The sequence below is a fragment of the Dermacentor variabilis genome, chromosome 2, assembly GCF_050947875.1.
Source record: "Dermacentor variabilis isolate Ectoservices chromosome 2, ASM5094787v1, whole genome shotgun sequence".
Classification (NCBI taxonomy): Eukaryota; Metazoa; Arthropoda; class Arachnida; order Ixodida; family Ixodidae; genus Dermacentor; species Dermacentor variabilis.
In genome coordinates, this window is record NC_134569.1 from 70,249,612 (window position 1) to 70,264,374 (window position 14,763).

At 47.4% G+C, this 14,763-nt stretch overlaps 1 protein-coding gene across 1 annotated transcript in view; it reads right to left on the minus strand.

Moving 5' to 3' along the window:
* LOC142570874 (synaptogenesis protein syg-2-like) overlaps window positions 1-14,763 on the minus strand; it is a 154,946-nt gene that overhangs the window by 12,324 nt on the left and 127,859 nt on the right. The window contains exon 10 of the mRNA XM_075679182.1: window positions 67-192. Coding sequence (XP_075535297.1) covers window positions 67-192 — 126 coding nt within the window. The remainder of the gene's footprint in view (window positions 1-66; window positions 193-14,763) is intronic.

Below are 14,763 nucleotides of genomic sequence, written 5' to 3' on the forward strand. Positions count from 1 at the left end.
TGGCTCAAACGTGTTCTTTGAAAGCTTCGCACGGTGAAGAAAACTGCAATTATAAGTTGTACCCACCATTTCTTGCAATAAATTTGTGCCGCAGCTTGATGAGCATGAGTGCAATGAACACCACGAGAAAAGCGGCCACTGCGCTCAGGACGGCGGCAACAAGGGTTCCAGTATTTATCTCCAATCCAGCCTCTGAAAGAACGATAAACAGATGCACAATAATTACATCAGATTAAGTTACTTCTTGGCAGTGTTTTTGTCGGAACGAAGCAGGTACGCCAGAGAAATAATATGGGTGCACATTCTACTTTTCGGGAATGGAGAAAACTCATTCACTTTCCTCTCGTGTCCGCACTCGCGCTCTGGATCATTTCAGGTGGAAGCGCTTCGCAAACAAAACGTGATGAACGCTATTTCTAGCCATGACGTACAGTGATATTTGCAGTTGCAAGACCCTGTAGTTCGGCCTGTGTTAAACAGTACCAGTGAACACATTTTTGGGCTACCTTCGTCCCTGGGCAGCTGGTCCTTGACGGCAAAGTGCTAGGTATTTTTTTCTGTTTTACAGTGTCGGTAAACGGAAAATTTTAATGGGCTGCAGTTGGGCGAACATTACAAACTTTGCAGAGCAGGCCGAAATCTGCGTTGCTGTAAAAATTTGCGGATATGGGCCCGCTGAGAGCGCGTGTACCGAGTCGAGTGAAAATCTATCTGTGAGATCACGGTTTCATTGACAAATGCAATGAACACATGCTTGTTGGCCTCATACGAACACGGTTAGACGATAAATGAGGTAGAAGCTCGCTCTCTCATAATCCGCCAGTATATCGTCATGAATTCCAAATATTAAGCACGTGACTACCAGACCCTGCAGCGTGCATAGGCAATCATGTCAAGGTTGTACACTCGCGTGCAGTGAACGGTTATTAATGACCCAATAAAGCAGAATGGTTTAACGTCGATGCTGTGGTAATGAGTAATACGCCTGGCTTCACGTGCGTGGAGACTAAATATGATAGCAAAACTCTCTGCACACTGGGTTAGTCAGGGAGCACTGATCTCTTCAAAACACCAACAAAAGACTGCCACATGTCCTCAAAATATAACAAGCTCACTATCTCTGTTCAGCAGGTGCGTCAGTAACGAAGACCAGATGTACAGAGTCAGATGGATATCAGGTCATATGAACTGTAGCATCGAGCGTGGCGTTGCCGTGTGCCTACAAAATAGGTTTTATTACGAAAGCAATATGTGCCCCACTACGTGAAAATGCGTCAGCGTAGGAGGAACCGAAAGATGGCACCAAAAAGGGCCAAGGACGCAAATAGGAAAAACGCGTCAAAGAATGCCTGGATTGACGTAAAATTTCTCAGGGAGGTTCCTGTAAACAAAGTACATTAAAGGCTTTGAAGATAAAATTTAGTACGCTCTGGTCTAGGTGGGAACTGAAACCGGGCTTCCGGGATGGGAGCCGAGTACGCTTCCCTGACGCCACTGTGGCTCCCTGGTTCCGACTGACTAAAGGTTTGCATAGTGCATGCGTTCATGAGCGCGTTCATGACTTCGCGAGGTCTACGAACGGTGTAATGCTTTCGTATTCCCATGTGTAAGCAGTTATAAGTGTCTCTGCCGAATTTTCTCTGAAATAAGCAGCACAAATTATCACAGCGTTCTTTGTGAAACCACTGGTACTAATTTCTGTCTCTTAATGCTGCAATTGATATAGCTGTCCTGATACAAGTGCACAAAAAGACTCAGAGTGCACTATTGAACTAGACCTATATGGTTGTGCTTTACGGCGATATTTACCTTAACCTCCTTAGTAGTGAAGAGCATTCCAGTGCCGGTACGAAATCGAATAAATTAAATAGTGGGGTCAATAACGCCCGGAAATCACAGCTTTATGTAAATTAGGGACGCTGTAGGAGAATGCTCAGGATTATTTTGGACCCCCTGGAGTTAGGTTACACAACTTCTGACACTAAATATCAAACTCAAAATTATCACGGCGGGTGTATCCACAGATGTTGAGGCTGAGCGACGAACAGTCGTAATGAAACAAAGCAGAGTGGAGGTAGAAAAAAAAACGCTTGAAAGAGGTGAGGTTGTACGGAAAAGCGTCTCTCTAGCCTGTTCTCTTCACCGTGGCAAGGGGAAACTGATGAAACATGGAAAGGGAGAAGTCGATGCTAAAAACACATGACAAACTGCGCTACATGTGAATGTGTGCAATGATTCCCTCGCTTATAATCTGTAACGCGGTGTTTGTGCTTGCAGCATGGAATGCATTAGTCACTTGAAGCTGGCTAAAGAGCCCTCGAACAATTTTTGTTATGCAGGAAGGCCACATAAATGTGCGTAAACAGTATTCGAAATGGCTCGGCTTCCTCTGCAGTGCTTCGAACGAGAACTAAAACATGTTTCAGCGAACCACTGATGCATACGAGCGAATGCTTAAAGTAACGCGGATGTTTAAATATCTGTCAAGAAAATTTTCTTACTTGTGCTAAAGTAATTGTGCTAAAGTAAAGACGCCGGCAATGTTGTTTTAAAGTACGATAAACTGCTATCTTATCAAAAATATTTTTAATATCACGATATGAAGCTCTTTTAAGCGATGTCAAGCACTTTCAGAAAGTATTATTTCAAAAAGGAAGTTTTAGAAGGAAGTTTACAGTAAAAATGGTTGGAGCTTAGCCCGTGAAATTCACAAAAATAAAAGCTATAAGTGTCCTTTGAGATAACATCTCACTGGCTATTCAATATTAGACGCTGTCAAATTCTGCGTTTCCGATACCAAATTTAGCCATCCTAAGGCCACAATCGTCTTATGTTAGTTTAGTGTATGTTCGCGGAAGCACACATGTTTTGAACGTGACTAAAAGGTTATTAGCGTGGAGCACGGAGAGCTACTTGAGTGCAGAACGTATTGGACGTCGAATAGACTTAATTACTGAAATCCAGATATAATTCTAACGTCACCACTAGCCCTCCATTTGAAGGAACAAGAAACACCATTTATCGGTCCCAACAATACCAGAGCCTCAGTTCCGGCTCGTTTGGTGGATGTAGGCCTCCAGACCAATGGAACTTTCTTTGTACAATACGTGCACAAGAGCGTATATTTACTGCTTATAAAGTGCTACCGTAAGGGCACAAATCCAGCCTATGTGGTCCCGATGAGATCAGCGCAAGCAGGAGAAAGGACAATATTAAAGCAGCTTCAACTGTTCTTGTTCCTGCACTGGAAAACTTCGTGAAAATAGCCAGAAACAATATCGAGATTAGGTATGTCAGCTCCATCCAAGGAGATATTAAAAAATTCGATTTAAACCTTCTCGTCTCCATCCTGCCTCTCATTCAAACCTGGGTCCATTTCTCTATAGGCTTCCAATACATCACTGCGCGCAGTGCTCAATTCCGTAGCGTTGATATCCCAGGCACACCCGATTTAATGAATACAGTGAACTCTCACTTGAGTAAACTTCAAAGGACCGAAGGAAATAGTTCACTTAACTTAAAGTTCACTAAACTGAATGTTCACTAGACCAACATAAGGCATGGCATACAGAGTCAAACATTTGAAGTGCAATTCATGGGGCGAAAGACATGGCATCCATAGTGTTAGAAATGTGTGAAATGGAATTTTTACGTATCAATGGAAAACACACCACGTGGGTCGTTTGTGTACACACGCGGAACCGACGAGACTGTAAAGAAAGAAACGAAGACCATGCCACGACTAGCCGGTCGGAAAAAAACACACACCACGTGGTTTGTGGTGTGACAGATCGCCGCTTTGCTCTGGCGGTGTTGTAAGCGCCAGCGATGTAACTTTGTTCATGGCCTCCGAGATTACATGCTTGCTCGTTTTGTGCGGGCGATTTCAGAGGCCATGCCTCGTTGCCATTCGTTTTCCGCGCCGCCGCTTTGCCCCAGGGGCGCTGTAGTGCCAGCGACGTTACATTGCAGCTGGAGCGGCGGTTTGATGAGGGCGGGCATCGGTTGAGCCTGCAGTGCAGTGCAGCGCAAGCCTTGGTCCTCTGAGCGAGTTCGTTAAACTAAAATACTGACTGTTCCGAAATTCATTTAAGTGAAAAATTTTTCATAGAATCTATAAGAAAACTGCCGGGATTTTTTAAAAGTTCGTTATTCGGAAATATTCGATAAACCGACATTCGTACAACTGAGAGTTTACTGTAAATGGCATCAGGAGTCGTAGCAGACGCCGCCGTCCTTTAAGTTGTTCCACGTTACAAGGCATTCCTGGAGACTGTTAAGCATCTATATTTTTTTCTTTAGTGACCAGCTCGTGCCCTGAGGACCAGCTTCGACTGGTGGACAGAGTGCGATGGCTAGCGTGAGACCACGGAGTCCTAAACTGAATACGCCACCCACCTACACACGATCATTCTCGTCTGCTCATTTTTTTTTAAGTTTATTCGCCCTCCTTAGTGAACACACTCCTGACAGTTACACAATATTTGTATGAAAGGAGTCTCGGACACCGGAGTGAGCTAGAACGGTAACCAAGTTGTTTCTTCAACTTGTGTGCCTCACTATCGCTACGTTGTCGGTGTTAGCTTGAAATTATTAATCTCCATTGCAGGAAAAGAGTGGAAATGGAACGCAGGATTAATTAAGGACAGTGAATATTTCTGCTGTCGCAGTTATCAAAGATTAAAGTGCAAGTTTTACTAACATATACTGGCAAAAAGAGAATACACTTCAACGATGAAGCTTCACCGTAACCACGTACAAATAATCAAATGAAGCAGTAAATGAGTGTGTAATTATTTTCCGATTGATAATGACCAGAGATGTCTGAAAGGAGCCCTGAGCCTTGCAGTATGATTGCAAGGCCAAATGTCCTACCTAAAGCAAAACAATAAATTTACACCACCACCAGACCCACCATGTTATCAGCAACAGAATATCTAAAGAATTCATACAATCTAGTTTGATTTTTAAAAAAAAACTTTAATGTAAGTTGCCAAGCCAGGCGAACATGCTTTTTGTCGAGAACGTACCGTAGAGAACTCGTATTGAAAAACGGCAGACAATTCTGTGGACATTATTTCAAGCATTTCAACAAAGCTTACTGGTATTTTATTTCTTCTACTTCGTCAGATATTAGCAGGGCAAAAAACGTTTTACATGCGTACCACATCATACCTGGAAATCTTCTGCGTTATTATTCAAATGACCTCCGCTGCTCCTCGCAGTATAACCTCCCTTTATTGTTTCCGGTCGAGCAATAACAAAAGTGCTGCATATATCGTAGAAATGTAGGCAATAAATTCACAGTCGATAATTTTGCGTATATCGAGCTCAGTTTGCACATGTGAAAAAAGTCAAAAACGTTCGATCGTCTGTATGCCTTCTTTTCTGTTTCGTTTCTTGCGCTACAGTTCAAGATGGTCAACTTACACCAACTCGCCCAATTTTCTATTTTGCTTAAGCAACTTATGTTTCAGCTTTTGATCCATACACTGACCTCTACGAATAACTAATTATGTGCAGGATGTAAAACATGTTACACAAGAAATCTCTGTTAATTTACTCAATTGAGCGTGTGAGCTTCTGCTGAACATAATTTTGAGTGATGTAGTGGCGCAGCCTAATGACAAGTCCACTCGAGTATTCTTACGCTTCTCTGATACGGTTTCTTTGTTATGCGGCTTATTTCCTGGACCCTTCACACTTGAAAAATCAATAGACAAATCCGCATGGCAGATTTTGCAATTCAGTGGGTCTTTGACCCGAGTTTTTCTAGTACTCCTTTTTCTCCAAGCTTCGCGGCTGACAGTGGAACTCTCCCTGTGAACTTTTAGGCTTCCTTCTCCACATTATATCCCCAAGGATTCTTATTTCTCGCGTTATATTTTTATTCGAACAGCCTTTGTTGCACATCTTCACAAACATTCTGCACTGTAACCTTTGCACGGCGGATTGTTACGGATATTACACTTAGTGCCTCTTACTTTCCTTGCAACCTCTTGGATCTTCAGCTGCTTGAATTGCTTATTTAATTTACAAAAACTACATGGTAAGCAATACTAAAGAAGCTTACCCTCCTGTACCGCGTTTGACATAGAAAAGCAGCATTCTAAATTATCAGACAAGTGCTTCCTTCCGTTTTCTTTCTGTTTACTGCTAGTTTGCTCAGCCGCAGCAATTATCTTGAGGTGGGTGAACATGCTTTACAGAAAGGGGAGTGGTGCATGCTCGTTAGTGCACCCTTGACTCGGTCATGGCGGACTCACCCAACTGCACAGCCAGTAGGCGATAGATACAGCATAAAACCACAGTTGTCAGTGATATTTATAAGGCGATATGCATTTAGGCCCAGAAATTGCCTAGGCAAACATCTATCTATATCTGGGCTCGAAATAACTCGTCCACCTATCCGAGACAACTACAGGCCGTCCAGAGGGCCGGCGACGTCGCGTAGCGTCACCACCTTTCTCTCCCGTCGTGGGCGGGGCCACCAACTTGATTGGGGGGCCTTCGGTTCCCCCCAATCAAGTTCCTCAGGACACTCTAATAAAGTTCTTGTCACTGTCACGTATGTGGACGAGTTAATTGGTATATATATATATATATATATATATATATATATATATATATATATATATATATATATATATACACGATTCGCATGGACAACATGCAACAAAACCACACACGCACACCCACACACACGCACGCGCGCACATACATATATATATATATATATATATATATATATATATATATAAATATATATATATATATATATATATATATATATATATATATATATATATATATATATATATATATATATATATATATATATATATATATATGTGTGTGTGTGTGTGTGTGTGTGTGTGTGTGTGTGGTTTGTTGGCATGTTGTCCATTAGAATAACTCTGCAATTTTTATCACACTTAAACAACGCTCGCTATCGCTTATCATTTACGAGTATGTTGTCACGGCCGTGGTGCTTTTCTGCATCGCGGTTACTTCCGAACAATGTTTTCAGATGTCTTTCAACAAATATTAGCGTATTTACTCGCAACGTTCACAAAACTGCTTTAGTTTTATTCGTTGTGTTTTATGTGCTACGTACGTCAGCCTTAGAACAGAGAGATGAAGATGATATATAGGCAATGAATTAAACCGTAACTAGTCTGGCTTCAGAAGCAGCAATTAAAGTGAGAAGCAAGGCACCAAGACTACCAGTAGGTAAGCTCTCCCAAGTAACAAAGTACCTAATAAAAAAACGACAAAATAAGAAAGTGTCCAACTCAAGAGATCGGATAAAATTCGTGGAACTGTCGAAACTAATAAACAAGGAGAAAATAAGGGCTATCCGAAATTATAGCGTGAGAAAGGCTGAGGAAGCAGTAAAAAAATAGACTCATCCTGAAAAGAATGGGAAGGAAACTAGGCATCGGTCAAACCAACATGTACGCACTGAAAGATGGGCAGGATAATCTCATCAGCAATCTTGAATATATAGCAAACGTGGCGGAAGAATTCTACACTGATCTGCACAGTACCCAAAGCAGCCACGATACTTTCATTCAAAGTAGTAACGAACGGGTTACAGAGGCTCCTTCTATAACTAGTGTTGCGTTTCGCCTGCGACACGTGGTTTTGCCGGCGCGACTGCGGCGGGCGGCAGACATTTTGGCCCGATCGTCGTCGCCGCAACACTCATCGCCAGGTGTTTCCAGGCGCGTCTGCGGCGATGCGACCGCCTAGGGATCCTCCTCGCATTCCAGTCATTGTGCCCGAAACAGGCGATGCCAAAGCAGGGATCTCATTCCAGTTATTGGGCCCGAAACAGGCGATGCCAAAGCAGGGATCTCGTTCCAGTCATTGTGCCCGAAACAGGCGATGCCAAAGCAGGGATCTCATTCCAGTTATTGGGCCCGAAACAGGCGATGCCAAAGCAGGGATCTCGTTCCAGTCATTGTGCCCGAAACAGGCGATGCCAAAGCAGGGACCAGCCTCTCATTACAGTCATTGTGTCCGACCGGCAGCGCCACGACAGGGTGCTACGAGATCGTGCGCAGCGCCACGACAGAGTGCTACGAGATCGTGCGCAGCGCCACGACAGAGTGCTACGAGATCGTGCGCAGCGCCACGACAGGGTGCTACGAGATCGTGCGCAGCGCCACGACAGGGTGCTACGAGATCGTGCGCAGCGCCACGACAGTGTGCGTCACCATTAGCCCATTGTACATTCACGTGCTCGTCTTTTGAGGGGTTCCTTCTTGCCCTCAACTGCGAGAGTATAAAAACAGCTGCCCCCGGACGCCAAAAGGAGGGCTCCGATTTCTTCAGTTGAGTGAAGTGCTCTCCCGTCTCTCTACTTCGGTCAAACCTGACCGCCAACTCTTTGCGATGTTAAAATAAACAAGTTGTTTCGTTGTTACCAGTCGACTCATGCTTTGCCGGGACCTTCGGATGCTTCGAGTTGTACCCCAGGCCGCCAGGCCAACGCTACCCTTGGGGCTTGCGACCCAGGTACAACCACGGGCGTCAGCGCCGAGTTCCCAACAGATCGTACCAGCAGTCCGGATCCCAAACATCTGGTTGGCAGCGGTGAGATCGCCTACGACTTCAAACAACGGTCTGCCAGCGGCGAGATCGCGACAACGGAGGCCAGCAGCAAAGAGATGCAGTTGACAGTATGCTGAGCAGCTCAACGACGATCCGGGAGCAGTGCAACGAGCCCTGTGTGACGACTGGTTGCCTGCAGCGGAACGACTGCGCGGAATTCCTGCCTGCGAGGTTTGGTGAGTGCGGGACTTTCTTCTTCTGAGCTTTGCCAGGCTTTTTGTTAGTGTCAGAAACAGAGCTGGTAATTGTGGTTGTCGTTGCTGCCGGGTTAGTTGCGGCAAGACAATAGTAAGCAGTAGAGAAAGCAGCATTCAGAGCAGCCATGGATTTGAAGTCGTTGCGCAAACCGAAATTGTTGGAGCTTGCAAGAGAGTTGGGTCTGGATGTCTCAGACAAACTAAGAAAACCGGAACTGATAAAGGCTATTCTTGAGTTAGAGGCTGAGGATGACGAGCTGTCGGAATGCCTTGAGACCATTGAAGAGAGAGAGACTGCAAAAAGACAGGAGCGCGAACTTAAAGAGCAAAAAGAAAAAGAAGAGCGCGAACGTAAAGAACAGAAAGAGCGAGAGCAACAAGAGAAAAAAGAAGAGCGTGACCGTCAACACGCTTTGGAAATGAAGCGTCTCGAGATAGAGATGGAACGCGCTCGTAATGGAAGTCAGGCACACGGTGCAGGAGAACGAGTATTGTTCAAAATGACTGACCTGATGCGGCCGTTTAAGCTTGGAGAGGACATTGGTTTGTTCCTGGTTAACTTTGAGCGAACGTGCGAGAAGCAGGGGTTCTCTCGGGAAACGTGGCCACAGCGCTTGCTCACTTTGTTACCCGGCGAGGCGGCCGACGTAGTCGCTCGCTTGGATAGAGAGGAGGCAGAGGATTTCGACATAGTGAAATCGAGTCTTCTAAAAAAGTACCGGCTGTCTGCGGAGGCGTTCCGTCGGAAGTTTCGGGAAAATGAGAAAGGCAAAAGTGAGTCATATACAGAGTTTGCGTATAGGCTTATGTCGAACATGCAGGAGTGGCTCAAAGAAGAGAAAGCGTTTGGTGACCACGATAAAGTTCTGCAGTGTTTCGGGCTAGAACAGTTTTATAGTCGGTTACCGGAGAACGTGCGATACTGGGTCTTGGATAGGCCAGACGTTTGTACGGTGGCTAGAGCCGCTGAGCTAGCCGAGGAGTTTGTGACGCGTCGGGCTCGCGGAGCTAAGGACGGTCAAAAGGGTGAATTTGGCTCGAAGTTTGAGAGGCCAAAGTTCACACCCATGAGATTAAAGGGGGACACGCGTGGTGCGGATGCGAGCGAAAGCAGTCCGACCAAACGTAAAGAGACGGCGGCAGCCAAACGCAGAAAGCGGTTCGAGATGAGGCGAGCGCGCTTGTGTTATACGTGCCAGAAGCCGGGTCACTTTTCGGCGCAGTGTCCGGAAACAACACCAAAAGTTGTGTTTTTTTCAATAGGCAGCACTGACGAGAACATGAAGCTTCTCGAGCCTTACATGCGAGACCTCCTCGTAAACGGGAAAGAGTGCCGAGTGCTTCGCGATTCCGCAGCTACGATGGATGTAGTTCACCCGTCTTACGTAGAACCCCATATGTTCACGGGCGAGTGCGCATGGATCAAGCAAGCCGTGGAAGCTCATAGCGTGTGTCTGCCGGTAGCAAAAGTGCTTATTGAAGGACCTTTCGGAGCGCTTGAGACAGAGGCGGCAGTGTCATCTATGCTGCCACCCCAGTACCCGTACCTATTTTCAAACAGGTCCGATCACCTCCTGCGCGAGAAGGGGCTTTTGTTTGGTGAAGCTAGTGTTCAGGCCTTAACCAGATCGAAGGTTCGGGAGCTCGCTGCAAAGGCGGTAGTTGCGGGGCCGACGTTATCAAACAACGAAAAAGGGTCAGAGGCGCAGCAAGCTGATATTCCGAGCACGCCCGAACTGAATAAACTTGAGTCTGTAACGTTAAAGGCGCCAGATACTGGAGAGGAAATGCCCGATACGGGAAAGTTAGAAGAGCTATCTACTGATTTGCTCATCGCGCCTACGTCAGACGGACTTGATAGGTTGCTAAAAGTCAGCCGGTCGGCTTTGATAGCCGAGCAAAAGAAGGATGGCAGCCTGGAAAACGTGCGCTGCAATGTCAAAGAAGGTATCGCCAGGAAAACTGCGCGTTTTGTGGAAAGAGGTGGAGTCCTGTACCGGAAGTATCTAGACCGCAGAGGAGTGGAGTTCGATCAGCTGGTCGTGCCTCAATGCTATCGTCAGGATCTGTTGCGCTTGTCACACGGGGGTTCGTGGTCCGGACACCTAGGAGTTAAGAAAACTAAGGACCGTCTCTTGCAAGAGTACTATTGGCCAGGGTGTTTTCGGGACGCAGACCATTTCGTGAGGACATGTGACACTTGTCAGCGGGTGGGCAAACCAGGGGACAAATCGAGGGCGCCGTTGAAATTGGTACCTATCATTACGGAGCCTTTTAGACGGCTCGTTATTGATACTGTAGGACCTCTGCCGGTAACAGCCACGGGGTACAGACACATTTTGACTGTGATCTGCCCAGCGACAAAGTTCCCTGAAGCAGTGCCGCTTAAAGAACTCAGCTCAGTTGAGATAGTCAATGCACTACTGTCCATATTTGCGCGAGTTGGTTTTCCTGCAGAAATTCAATCAGATCAGGGCACAGTGTTTACTAGCGCTTTGACGACAACTTTTCTCGAAAGGTGTGGGGTAAAGCTGCTACACAGCTCAGTGTACCACCCACAGTCGAATTCCGTTGAGAAGCTCCACTCCGTCATGAAGCGCGTGTTGAGAGCCTTGTGTTTTGAACATCAAACTGACTGGGAGCTGTGTCTGCCTGGGGTGATGTTTGCTTTAAGAACCGCGCCGCATGCAGCTACGGGGTTTTCGCCAGCTGAACTGGTGTACGGTCGCTCGCTTCGATCTCCGCTTCGCATGCTTCGAGAATCATGGGAAGGTAGGGGCGACGACCCAGTCGTGGTGGAGTACGTACTTAAGCTCCTCGAACGCTTAAGAAGGGCACAGGAGTTGTCAGGTGAAGCAATGACAAAGGCCCAGCAGAGGGCCAAGGTTTATTATGATCGGACAGCCAGGGCCCGTCGTTTTGAGGTGGGCGATGAGGTCATGATATTGCGCACATCGCTAAACAACAAACTAGACGTGCAGTGGGAGGGCCCAGCACGAATTGTTCAGAAACTGTCGGAAGTTAACTACGTGGTAAGTCTGCCAGGAAAGCGGAAAGCACAGCAAGTTTACCACTGTAATCTGCTCAAACCTTATAGACAACGGGAAGCAGTGGTGTGCATGATGATAAACGTTCCTGAAGAGCTTCCAGTCGAGCTTCCGGGACTAGGCTCAGTGACGAACAGGGAAGACACCGGTCAAGTCATTAGTGACCTTATCAGTAAAGCACCGCTGTCGCCCGAGCAGAAAACCGAACTACACCAGCTATTACAAGAGTTTCAGGGTCTGTTCTCTGAGAGGCCTGGTAGGACTTCTGTACATACTCATGATATAGAACTTACCTCCACAGAGCCAGTACGATCCAAGGCGTATCGGGTGTCACCCCGCCAGAGCGATATTATGGAGGCTGAGGTAAAGAAAATGCTACAGCTCGGTGTTATTGAGGCAGGTGAGAGTGATTATACCTCCCCTTTGATTTTAGTTGAGGTACCGGGCAAGGAACCTCGTCCTTGCGTCGACTACCGCAGGCTTAATTCCATCACTAAGGATCAAATTTATCCGATCCCTAACATCGAGGAGCGCCTTGAGAAAGTTAGTAGCGCTCAGTTTATTTCCACCCTAGATCTTGTCAGGGGTTATTGGCAGGTTCCACTTACAGAAGAGGCTAGTAGGTATGCGGCGTTCATTTCACCAATGGGAACATTCCGTCCTAAAGTGTTGAGTTTTGGTTTGAAGAACGCGCCATACTGTTTTTCAAGCCTCATGGATAAAGTGTTGCGGGGACAGCAAGAATTCGCTTTACCGTATCTAGACGACGTAGCGATATTCTCCGCATCCTGGTCTGAGCATATGACACACTTGCGGGCAGTGCTAACCCGCCTGCGCGAAGCGGGCTTGACAGTCAAGGCTCCTAAGTGCCAGTTAGCACAGGCCGAGGTTGTCTACCTCGGTCACATGATTGGTCAGGGTCGTCGCCGCCCCTCTGAAATAAAAGTGGCCGCTGTGCGAGACTTTCCGCAACCGCGCACAAAGACCGATATTCGGTCGTTCTTGGGTGTCGCCGGCTACTATCAGAGGTACATCCCTAGGTACTCTGATATCGCGGCTCCCCTGACGGATGCTCTAAGAAAGACAGAGCCTCAAACAGTCGTCTGGGACGAGACCAAGGAAAGAGCTTTTAGCGCCCTAAAGAGTGCCCTAACAAGCCAGCCTGTGCTACGATCGCCAGACTATACAAAAGGGTTCATTGTTCAGTGCGATGCTAGTGAGCGAGGCATGGGCGTTGTACTGTGCCAACGGGAAAATGGAGAAGTAGAACACCCCGTCCTGTATGCTAGTCGTAAGCTGACCAGTCGTGAGCAGGCGTATAGCGCCACCGAGAAAGAGTGTGCATGTCTCGTGTGGGCCGTTCAGAAATTGTCATGCTATCTAGCCGGCTCGAGGTTTATCATTGAGACGGATCACTGCCCTCTCCAATGGCTGCAGACCATCTCTCCCAAAAATGGCCGCCTCCTGCGCTGGAGCCTCGCTTTACAACAATATTCCTTTGAGGTGCGTTACAAAAAGGGGAGTCTCAACGGTAACGCCGATGGCTTAAGTCGAAGCCCCTAACGTAGGAATCAGCCTCAAAATTGTTTGTTACTGATGTTTTTCTTCCTGAGGCAGGATTTTTTTTTAACATATTGCTTTTGTTTAGTGTTTCAAAGTGATGATATGCTTTCTAGTGCAATTTTTCAATTTGTGGACGCGTTCTGAGTGATGCTAGACTACTGTAAGGAACTAGGCAGTGGTCTAAAAAGGGGAAAGAGCCTGGCAGGGCTTAGTGAGGGTTGTGCCGTGCTTGCTGACTGAGCGGTTGAGTTTTCAGCGTAGTTCTAACGCTTGCCGGGAACGAGAACAAAAATGTGAACTCTCCCGAAGTCACTTTGCAGTGTCCCGTGCGAACCTGAACGAGAGAACGAGGCCTTCTCTGTGCGCTGCGCTCAAGAAACGTCAAGGGACGCCCGACTTCGGTTATGAGCATCATCGAGCGACATCCCTCCGGACAGCGGATGCAGTCCCCTGTCCATCGGGATCTCCTTCCCCCGGCGGGGCGGTCTGTTGCGTTTCGCCTGCGACACGTGGTTTTGCCGGCGCGACTGCGGCGGGCGGCAGACATTTTGGCCCGATCGTCGTCGCCGCAACACTCATCGCCAGGTGTTTCCAGGCGCGTCTGCGGCGATGCGACCGCCTAGGGATCCTCCTCGCATTCCAGTCATTGTGCCCGAAACAGGCGATGCCAAAGCAGGGATCTCATTCCAGTTATTGGGCCCGAAACAGGCGATGCCAAAGCAGGGATCTCGTTCCAGTCATTGTGCCCGAAACAGGCGATGCCAAAGCAGGGATCTCATTCCAGTTATTGGGCCCGAAACAGGCGATGCCAAAGCAGGGATCTCGTTCCAGTCATTGTGCCCGAAACAGGCGATGCCAAAGCAGGGACCAGCCTCTCATTACAGTCATTGTGTCCGACCGGCAGCGCCACGACAGGGTGCTACGAGATCGTGCGCAGCGCCACGACAGAGTGCTACGAGATCGTGCGCAGCGCCACGACAGAGTGCTACGAGATCGTGCGCAGCGCCACGACAGGGTGCTACGAGATCGTGCGCAGCGCCACGACAGGGTGCTACGAGATCGTGCGCAGCGCCACGACAGTGTGCGTCACCATTAGCCCATTGTACATTCACGTGCTCGTCTTTTGAGGGGTTCCTTCTTGCCCTCAACTGCGAGAGTATAAAAACAGCTGCCCCCGGACGCCAAAAGGAGGGCTCCGATTTCTTCAGTTGAGTGAAGTGCTCTCCCGTCTCTCTACTTCGGTCAAACCTGACCGCCAACTCTTTGCGATGTTAAAATAAACAAGTTGTTTCGTTGTTACCAGTCGACTCATGCTTTGCCGGGACCTTCGGATGCTT